The sequence below is a fragment of the Ips typographus genome, linkage group LG3 (genome assembly GCF_016097725.1).
Source record: "Ips typographus isolate SLU linkage group LG3, UJ_Ityp_2.0, whole genome shotgun sequence".
Classification (NCBI taxonomy): Eukaryota; Metazoa; Arthropoda; class Insecta; order Coleoptera; family Curculionidae; genus Ips; species Ips typographus.
In genome coordinates this window covers 5160303-5171201 of record NC_138424.1, presented here as the reverse complement: position 1 = coordinate 5171201, position 10899 = coordinate 5160303, and the positions used below count along the sequence as shown (strand labels likewise).

The following is a 10899-nucleotide window of genomic DNA, read 5'->3' as shown; positions in this document are numbered from 1 at the left end:
TGTAGGTCCAGAACACGTCCAAATTACACTGAACAAGTGCACACCCCATCATTCACGTTCATTATGCCAAATCGCGTTTGTGTTCAAACTCCATTAATCACCTTGAAAATTCCAGGACCACTGGACGACACCACACCACAAATCACACACCCAACTGCCACTGACACTATTACCATTAGAAAACCTTCGGACGCCGAAGAAACTGAAGAATTCGTAACCAGATTCAAGTCCACACCAGAGGGTGAAGAAACCGCCCAGGTGGTGACCAAGCGCACCATCATCAAAAAGAAACACAAAAAGAAAGGCGAAGGCGATACCGTGATTGAAGAAGTCATTTCAGAAACTGAGCCTCAGAAAATTGAACGCTCAGCCCCAGAAATTGAAGAAATCACCGATCAGGACACCACTGAGGAGTCCCCTGAGTATTTGGTTGAAGAAAGTGAAGACACTCCTCAAGTGGCGCAGACCACTGTAACCAAAACAAAGAGTGTCAAAAAGAAGATAGTCAAAAAGAAGGGTGACGATCAGGAGTCGCGTGAAATTGTAACAGTAGAACAGCCTGAAGAGGTTGTAGAACTTCCAGAACAAATACAGGAAACCATCACAATTGAAGAAGGTATACCTAAAAAACGAGTGGTGAGAAAACGCGTTATCAAAAAGAAGAAAGGCGACAAAGAAGAAAAAACCGAAATAGTCACCGTAGAGGAAGAAGGCCACGAACCTGAAACTACAGTAACCGTAGAAGAGCAACCCGAAGAACCGGAATATACAGTGGAAGAACTGCCAGAACAAGTGCATGAGACCACAGTAATTGAAGGTGGAGTCGCCCACAAAAGGGTCGTCAAAAAGCGTATTATTAAGAAGAAGAAAGGTGGTAAGGAAGAGAAAACTGAAATTCTCACAGTGGAAGAGGAAGGCAAAAAACCAGAAACCTCAATCACCATAGAAGAAAAAGAGATACCTGAAGAACCTAAATATGTGGTTGAAGAACTGCCAGAGCAAATTCAAGAAACCACAGTAATCGAAGAAGGACATCCCAAAAAGGTAATTAAAAAACGAGTAATCAAAAAGAAGAAAGGTGACAAAGAAGAACGAACTGAAATAGTCACTGTAGAGGAGGAAGGTAAACAACCCGAAACTACAGTAACAGTAGAAGAAATACCGGAAGAACCGGAATATGTTGTGGAAGAAATGCCTGAGCAAGTTCACGAAACCACCATAATTGACCAAGGCGTAACTAAAAAGAAAGTCATTAGAAAACGAGTGATTAAAAAGAAGAAGGATGGCAAAGAAGAAAAAACTGAAATTGTAACTGTTGAGGAAGAAGGCAAGACACCAGAAACTACAGTAACAGTGGAGGAAACTCCTGAAGAACCTGAATTAGTGGTTGAAGAACTGCCCGTGCAGGTCCAAGAGTCTACAGTAATTGAAGATGGAGTTTCCAAGAAGAAAGTACTGAAAAAACGTGTTATTAAGAAGAAGAAAGATGGCAAAGAGGAAACAACTGAAATTGTAACGGTGGAGGAAGAAGGTAAGAAACCTGAAACTACCGTTACGGTCCGGGAAGATGTAGAAAAACCAAAGAAGAAAGTTCCTAAGAAAAGGGTAGTTTGGAAAGAAGAAGCTCCAGTTGAAGAAGAACTAAAACCTGAAGAACTAGAACAAATCGAAGAACTTCCTGAACAAACACAAGAGACCGTAATAATCGAAGAAGGTGTACCAAGAAAGAAAGTAGTCAAAAAACGTGTCATTAAAAAGAAGAAAGGTGACAAACAGGAACGTACTGAAATCATTACAACTGAGGAAGAAGGTAAACAACCTGAGACTACAGTAACTGTCGAAGAAGTGCCTGATGAGTTTGTAGAAGAAATTCCAGAAGATCTTCAAGAAACAATAGTAATTGAAAAAGGCGTCCCAAAAAAGAAGACAGTAAAGCGGATTGTCAAAAAGAAGAAAGATGGTAAAGAAGAAAAAACTGAAATTGTCACCGTGGAAGAGGAAGGCAAAAAACCTGAAACTACAGTAACTGTGGAAGAGTTTCCTGAAGAACCTGAATTCATTGTTGAAGAGTTCCCAGAAGAAGTGAAAGAAAGTACAGTAACTGAAGAAGGCGTAACCAAGAAAAGAGTCGTAAAGAAACGGGTCATCAAAAAGAAAAAGGGCGACAAAGAAGAAACAACTCAAATCGTAACTGTAGAGGAAGAAGGTAAGAAACCTGAAACTACTGTAACTGTGGAAGAAATTCCTGAAGAACATGTACCCACAAAACGCACAGTGAAGAAAAGGGTAATCAAACAAGATGAGAAGGTGAAAAAACCTGAAGAAGAGATTTCCGAACAGATTGAAGAACTCCCTGAGCAAATTCAGGAAACTGTGACCATTGAAGAAGGAATTCCCACAAGGAGAGTGGTGAAGAAACGTGTGATCAAAAAGAAGAAAGGCGACAAGGTTGAACGTACCGAAATTGTCACTGTTGAAGAAGAAGGGAAGAAGTCCGAAACTACAGTAACTGTGGAAGAACAACCTGAAGAATTTGTGGAAGAAGTTCCTGAAGATATTCACGAAACCGTGGTACTTGAAAAAGGGGTTCCAAAGAAGAAAATCGTTAAACGAATTATTAAAAAGAAGAAAGATGGCAAGGATGAAAAAACCGAAATTGTCACTGTGGAAGAAGATGGCAAAAAGCCTGAAACTACAATAACTGTAGAAGAAACTCCTGAAGAAACTGAATTTATTGTTGAAGAACTCCCCGAACAAATACAAGAAACAACCGTCGTCGAAGAAGGAGTTTTGAAAAAGAAGATTTTGAAAAAACGAGTTATTAAAAAGAAGAAAGACGGTAGAGAAGAAGAAACTGAAATCTTAACCGTACAACAAGAAGGCAAAGCTCCTGAAGTTTCAGTTGTTGTAAAAGAAATTGAAGAATCGAAGCCGAAAAAAAAGGTTAAAAAACCTAAGGAAATTGAGGCAAAACCAGAAATCACTCCAGAAGGTTATCTTTACGTACCCAGTTTAGATGAGAAGACAAAACCTGAAGGAGTAGAAGGCGATATGGAACTATTGAAGAAAGCTCTCTGGAAGCAGGTACCTCAACTTGAAGGGGAAGAAATGCCAGACACTACAATTGAGAAAAAGAAAGTCAAGAAGGTTATTAAAAAGAAGAAAGTAAAAAGTGTTGGAGAGGTAGAAGAAGAAACACCGGAAGAACCAGAGTATGTAATAGAAGAGTTGCCGGAAGAAGTTCAGGAAACCACAGTAATTGAAGAAGGCATACCCAAAAAGAGAGTTGTAAAGAAAAAAGTAATTAAAAAGAAGAAGGGCGACAAGGAAGAAACAACAGAAATTCTTACAGTGGAAGAAGAAGGTAAAACCCCTGAAACAACAGTAACTATTGAAGAGCAGTTACCTGAAGGAGAAGACTTTGAAGAGTTACCCGTAGAAGTTCAAGAGACAACTGAGATTATAGAAGGTGAGCCAAGGAAGAAGATTGTAAAAAGGCGTCGAGTAATAAGAAAGAAACTAGAAGAAAAAGAAGCAGTTCCAGAGGAACCTCAGTATCTTGTGGAAGAGCTTCCTGAACAAATACTAGAAACAACCACTATAGAAGAAGGAATTTCAAAAAAGAAAACCATCAAAAAGCGTGTTATTAAAAAGAAGAAAGGAGACAAACAGGAAAGAACGGAAATCGTCACTGTTGAAGAAGAAGGAAAACAACCTGAAACTACAGTAACAGTTCTTGAAGTCCCTGAAGAGTTTGAAGAAATTGAAGAGGTTCCTGAACAAATTCAAGAAACTATTGTTGTTGAAAAAGGCGTCCCCAAGAAGAAAGTAACTAAAAAAATCATAAAAAAGAAGAAAGGGGACAAAGAAGAGAAAACCGAAATTGTTACCGTGGAGGAAGAAGGTAGAAAGCCTGAAACTACAGTAACAGTGGAAGAAGTGCCTGAAGAACCTGAACTGGTAGTTGAAGAACTTCCAGAAGATGTACAGGAAAGTACAGTGATTGAAGAAGGCGTTTCTAAAAAGAGAGTTGTCAAGAAGAGGGTTATCAAGAAAAAGAAGGGAGACAAAGAAGAGAAAACTGAAATTGTTACTATTGAAGAAGAAGGCAAACAGCCTGAAACTACAGTAACAATTGAAGAACTACCTGAGCAGCCCGCAATTACTGAGAAAGCACAGAAGAAAGTGCCAAAGAAGCGCACCGTCAAAATTAAGAAAGATGTGGAAGAATCTCCTGAAGAACCAGAATATACCGTGGAAGAACTTCCTGAGCAAGTATTAGAAACAACTGTCATTGAAGAAGGTGTACCCAGAAAAACTGTCGTGAAAAAACGAGTAATCAAAAAGAAGAAAGGAGACAAAGAAGAAAAAACTGAAATAGTTACAGTTGAAGAAGAAGGTAAACTACCACAAACAACAGTAACGGTAGAAGAAAATTACATCCCTGAAGAGCCAGAAGAAACTGAAAATGTTCCCGAACATATAGAAGAAACTATTGTTATAGAGAAAGGTGTTCCGAAAAAGAAAGTTACGAAAAAGATCATCAAAAAGAAAAAGGGAGACAAAGAAGAGAAAACAGAAATTGTTACCGTTGAAGAAGAAGGTAAAAAACCTGAGACTACCGTAACACTAGAGGAAGCTCCTGAAGAACCTGAGTATGTAGTTGAGGAACTCCCAGAACAAGTACAAGAAACAACTGTAGTAGAAGAAGGTGTTACCAAGAAAAAGGTAATTAAGAAACGCATCATTAAAAAGAAGAAAGACGGCAAAGAGGAGAAAACTGAAATCGTAACTGTGGAGGAAGAAGGCAAAAAACCTGAAACTATAGTAACTATAGAAGAAATTCCCGAAGAGCTCAAATATACTGAAGAACTTCCCGAAGTGGTTGAAGAAGTTCACAAAAAGAAAGTCATTAAGAAACGTGTAGTAAAGAAGAAGAAAGGTGACAAGGAAGAAGTAGAAGAAGTTCCCGAAGAACCGGAATACGTTGTTGAAGAACTTCCTGAACAGATTTTACAAACTACAATAATTGAAGAAGGTGTTTCTAAAACCAAAACTGTTAAGAAACGGGTAATAAAGAAGAGAAAGGGCGACAAGGAGGAGAAAACCGAAATTGTTACTGTAGAAGAAGAAGGAAAGAAACCCCAAACAACTGTAACAGTAGAAGAGCACGAAGTGCCAGAAGAAACTGAGGAGTTGCCTGAACAAATTCAAGAAACCGTTATAATTGAAAAGGGCCTCCCTAAAAAGAAGATTACTAAAAAAATCATTAAGAGGAAGAAAGATGGAAAGGAAGAAAAAACTGAAGTTGTAACGGTAGAAGAAGAAGGCAAAAAGCCTGAAACCACGGTAACAATAGAAGAAATTCCTGAACAACCTGAGTATATAGAAGAACTGCCGGAAGAAATTCAAGAAACGACTGTAGTTGAAGAAGGGGTTCCAAAGAAAAAGATTGTCAAAAAGAGAATCATTAAAAAGAAGAAGGGTGACAAAGAAGAAAAAACTGAAATTGTTACTGTAGAGGAAGAAGGCAAAGAACCTCAAATTTCCGTAGTTGTTGAAGAGGATCTCCCTGAAGAAATTGAAGAACTTCCAGAAGAAATTCAAGTAACTACAGTAGTCGAAGAAGGCGTACCCAAGAAGAAAACCATCAAAAAACGCGTTATTAAAAAGAAGAAAGGCGACAAGCACGAGACAACTGAGATTGTCACTGTTGAAGAAGAAGGCAAAAAACCAGAAACTACAGTTACAGTAGAACAAGAAACAGAAGAAACTGAAGAAACTACAGTATTAGAAGATGGCGCACCGAAAAAGAAAACCATCAAAAAACGCGTGACTACGAAGAAGAAAGATGGTAAAGAAGAAAAGAGAGAAACCGTTACTGTAGCCGATGAACCAGAGTATATTGTTGAAGAACTTCCTGAGCAAGTTCACGAAATTACTACGATTGATGAAGGAGTTCCCACAAAGAAGATTGTCAAGAAACGAGTCATTAAGAAGAAGAAAGGCGATCAGCAAGAAAAGACTGAAATTGTCACAGTGGAGGAAGAAGGAAAAGCGCCTATTACCACAGTTACTGTAGAAGAATATCCCGAAGAATTTATTGAAGAAATTCCTGAAGACATTCAAGAGACCGTTATTGTAGAAAAAGGTGTACCAACGAAGAAGGTAGTGAAGAAAATTATCAGAAAGAAGAAGGGTGATAAAGAAGAAAAAACTGAAATTCTTACAGTAGAGGAAGAAGGTAAAGAACCCTTGACTACCATAACAGTAGAGGAAGAAACACCTAACGAACCAAAATATATAGTAGAAGAATTACCAGAAGAGGTTAAAGAAACAACAGTAACTGAAGAAGGAATTTCTAAGAAGAAAGTTGTCAAAAAACGTGTCATCAAAAAGAGTAAAGGCGGTAAGCAGGAAGAAACTGAAATTCTTACTGTAGAAGAAGAAGGCAAAGCTCCTGAAGTTTCAGTAGTAGTAAAAGTAATTGAAGAGTCTAAGCCGAAAAAGAAGGTTAAAAAACCTAAGGAAATTGAAGCAAAGCCGGAAATCACTCCTGAAGGTTATCTTTACGTACCCAGCTTAGATGAAGAGAAGAAAAAACCTGAGGGAGTAGAAGGCGATATGGAGCTATTAAAGAAAGCTCTCTGGAAGCAGGTACCTCAACTAGAAGGAGAAGAAATACCAGACACTACAATTGAGAAAAAGAAAATCAAAAAGATTATTAAAAAGAAGAGAGTAAAAACTGTTGGTGAAGTAGAAGAAGAAACACCGGAAGAACCAGAATATCAAATTGAAGAGCTTCCAGAGCAGGTGTTTGAGACCACAGTTATTGAAGAAGGAGTTCCTAAAACTAAAACTATCAAAAAACGCGTAATCAAAAAGAAGAAAGGGGATAAAGAAGAAAAAACTGAAATTGTTACTGTAGAAGAAGAAGGCAAAGAACCACTAACTACGGTTACTGTAGATGAAGAAGCGCCGATTGAGCCGGAGTATGAAATTGAAGAATTACCTGAACAAGTACTAGAAACCACTCTTATAGAAGAAGGAGTTCCTAAGAAGAAAGTTGTAAGAAAACGTGTTATTAAAAAGAAGAAAGGGGATAAAGAAGAAAGAACTGAAATTGTTACTGTAGAGGAAGAAGACAAAGCTCCTGTAACTACAGTTACTGTAATTGAGGGACCTGAAGAAGCTCCTGAAGATATTCCGGAACAAATTCAGGAAACTGTTATAGTAGAAAAGGGTGTCCCAAAAAAGAAGATCACAAAGAAGATCATTAAACGCAAGAAAGGTGATAAAGACGAAAAAACTGAAATTCTTACCGTAGAAGAAGAAGGCAAAGAACCACTCACCACTGTTACTGTAGCCAAAGATATACCAACAGATGAAGAGTACGAAGTTGAGGAATTACCTGAACAAGTTCAAGAAACGACGGTCATTGAAAACGGTATTCCAACGAAAAAGGTTGTCAAAAAACGCGTCATCAAAAAGAAGAAAGGCGACAAAGAAGAAAAAACCGAAATTGTTACTGTAGAGGAAGAAGGAAAGGCACCACTAACCACAGTTACTGTAGAGGAAGAAGCCCCCATTGAACCGGAGTATGAAATTGAAGAATTACCTGAAGAAGTTCAAGAAAGCACAGTGATTGAAGAAGGAGTTCCAAAGAAGAAAACCATTAAGAAACGTGTAATTAAGAAATCCAAAGGTGACAAAGAAGAGCAAACTGTAATTGTTACAGTTGAGGAAGAAGGTAAACAGCCTCAAACCACAGTTACTGTAGAAGAAGTTCCTGCAATCCAAGAGAAAAAGCCCAAAAAGAAAAAATTCAAGAAACCTGCTGAAGAAAAGTACTTGTTTGTACCTCTTCTGGAAGAACAAAAGGAAATTCCTACTACACCTGAGGTTTTGGATTTGTTAAAAATGGAGGTTATTAGAATTGTACTGTCTCATCCCTTGCCTGAATTCCCAGAGTTAATGGACTTACCTATAGGTTATCGTGTGTTGATAGAATTTCCGGAAGAAGTCACTGAAGCAGATGTAGAAGGAAAGAAGACGAGAGTTGTACGTAAACGAAAGTTGCGCAAACAGTTAGGAGCAAACAAAGATGAAATAATTGACATCGTCATAACTGAAAAACCTGGTGAAGAACCTACCATCGAAGCAACAATTGAAGAAGTAGATCAAATTAAAATTGAAGATATGAGCTGCATGATTCCGGTTATTGAAGTTCCGGAAGACACTGAAATTATAGAAATCAGCACTAAGGGTGAAGCCCCTAAGAAGAAGATTACGAAACGCCGCAAACTTATAAAGAAGATCGGCCCTAAAATTGAAGAAACTGACATAGTTACTGTTACTGAAGATGGTAAAACTCCAGAAAATACTGTCACAATAAAAACCTACGATCTTGAGTCTGTGCCTAGTGAACTTGTTCCGTTGAAGCAAAAGTTGCAACTCATTGAAGTTAAACCGAAGAAACCTAAGATTGTTGAGAAGGACGACATTCCAAAACTCACTGAACTTAAACCCAAAAAGAAAGTTCAAAAACCACAACCAGAAGTCAAATTACCGAAGTTTAGATTGAAGAGCAGAATCCGTTTTATTACCTTCCCTACTGAAGGTGAAGAAGAACAACACGCTGTCATTACCACCTTGCCTCCTTATGTCAGAGACCATGGAGAGCTTTCACGCAACATTAGTGAAGCTCACAAAGTCTTGAAGAAGAAAAAAGTGAAGAAGTTCAAGGACATTGATTATGAAACACCAGAATTAGAAACCTTTGAGAAGGTTGAAATGCCTGAGAAGCTAGAAAAAGAGGAAGAAACTGAGGAGGTAAAAAAGAAAAAACGTCCCAAGAAGCCTGAAAAACCTGAAGAGGAAAGTGTCAAACTGAAGATTGGTAAAGGTCAACTGCCTGAAGGTGAGGAACAACCCGAAACTGTCACCTTGAAGAAAATCCCTAGTAAGGCGCCTGAAGAAGAAACAGAAGTGGCGAAGAAACCTAAGCCAGAGAAACCACAAGAAGGTAAAATAAAACCAAAAGAAACTGAACAGGAGGACACTCCAATTAAGTTCGAACCCTACGACATTGACCACAGTGATGTAGAGCTAGAAACACCGGAAAAGGGAGAAACTGATGATAAAGAGAGACTTCCCAAGAAGAAAATAATCAAGTACAAAAAGAAACCGCGGGTCAAGGAATCTCCTGAAACTGAAACCACTCAACTCGAAAAAGGCATACCAAAACCAAAACCAGAAGAAGAAGAGGAAGAGGTTAAGTTCAAATCAAAACAGAAACCTAAACCTTCTGAAGAACTCGAAGAAATAAAGTTGAAACCTTTCAAGAAACCCAAAAAACCAGAACCTACTGAAAAGGTGCGTTGGGAAGGCCCAGATTATCAAATGGCCACTGTAGTGTATGAACTGCCAGAAGAATATCTAGAATTTGTAGCAGACACCCCAGAAGGGCCAGTCAAAAAGACCAAGAAGATCAGGAAGATCAAGAAAAGAGTTGGGCCAACTGAAGAAACTACAGTAATCGAAACTGTACAGTCAGAAAAAGGTCCAACGCAAAGCACGGTTACTATAGTAATCGACTATGTAGCTGATGACTATGTCGTACCTTATGAAGCTGCAGAAGCTATTGAACTTCCAAAAGAAGAAACTGTAGTTGAAACAACAGAAGGTATCACCAAGCGATTGATTAAACGAAAGATTAAAAAGCCTAAAGGCAAACGCCAGAATGAGGTCACAGAAATTGTCACTGTAGAGGAAGAAGACAAGAAACCTCAAGTTGTTGTGGTAACCTACGTTGAAGATATTGAAGAACTTCCAGAAGAAGAAGAAACATCAGATCTTCTAGGTCTGTTGCAGCTGAAACCCAAGAAAACGAAACCAATATTAGTAGAACTTCCTGAGGAGGTTGTGGTAGAAGAAGTGAAAACCCAGACGGATGAAACAAAGAAAGTCATTAAGGATAAGAAAAAGTATAAGCGACTTCACAAACCTAAAGAAGAAATTATTACTATAGTGACACAAGAAACTGAAGGCGTTCCTGACCAAGTACAGGTAAACATTGAAGAAGTCACCCCTGAAGATATAACAGATGTTTTGGAAGGTACAGTCTTGCAGGAAGTACCAACTGTAACGGAAATCACTGAAGAACTAGTAGATTCTAAGCCAGTGAAGAAGAAGGTTAGTAAAAGGGTGATCCATAAGCGTCTAGGTGATAAGGCTGAAGTGACTGAAGTAGTAATCACTGAAAAAGATGGTCAGCAAGTGACTGAAGTGAACATCTACGAGACTGAAATCTCCGAATTACCACCAGTTGAAGAAGATAAAGGAGTACTGATTACAGAAATGCCTGAAGAAGTTACAGTAACCGAGGTTCAAACCTCAGAAGGTCCCAAGAAGCGAATCACTAGGAAGAAAGTAATTAAAAAATTGAAGAGCCCAAAACAAGAAAATCTTACAGTGGAAACCACTTATGAAGAAAACAAACAACCAGAAACTGTAGTTATAGTTGATACGGTTAAGGACGTGTCGGTTCTTTCTGACAGTACTCAAGTGATAGAACTGCCAGAACAAGTGACTGTGGAAGAAGTAAAGAAGACAACGAAGAAAGTAATTCACAAGAAGAAAGGAGACAAAATTGAAACCACCAAAATCACCACAACAGAACGCGACGATCAGAAACCTGTTACTACTGTTACAACACTAACACACGACATTTCTGAACTACCACCCTTAGATGTCGCCAATATACTCGAAGTTATGACACCCAAAAAACTGAAGAAAAAACCCACCACCACTGCACTTTTCGAATTAGAAACAACAGATGTACACACGTTAGAACATACTCAGGACCTAGGTGAGCATTTACACTCAATTAGTTATTTA

At 38.5% G+C, this 10899-nt stretch overlaps 1 protein-coding gene across 1 annotated transcript in view; it reads left to right on the top strand.

Annotated features, from left to right (window-relative positions):
* Positions 1-10899, top strand: part of LOC145725983 (uncharacterized) — a 191245-nt gene that overhangs the window by 157155 nt on the left and 23191 nt on the right. Inside the window, exon 79 of the mRNA XM_081974908.1 lies at positions 116-10870. Within this exon, the coding sequence (XP_081831034.1) occupies positions 116-10870 (10755 nt within the window). The remainder of the gene's footprint in view (positions 1-115; positions 10871-10899) is intronic.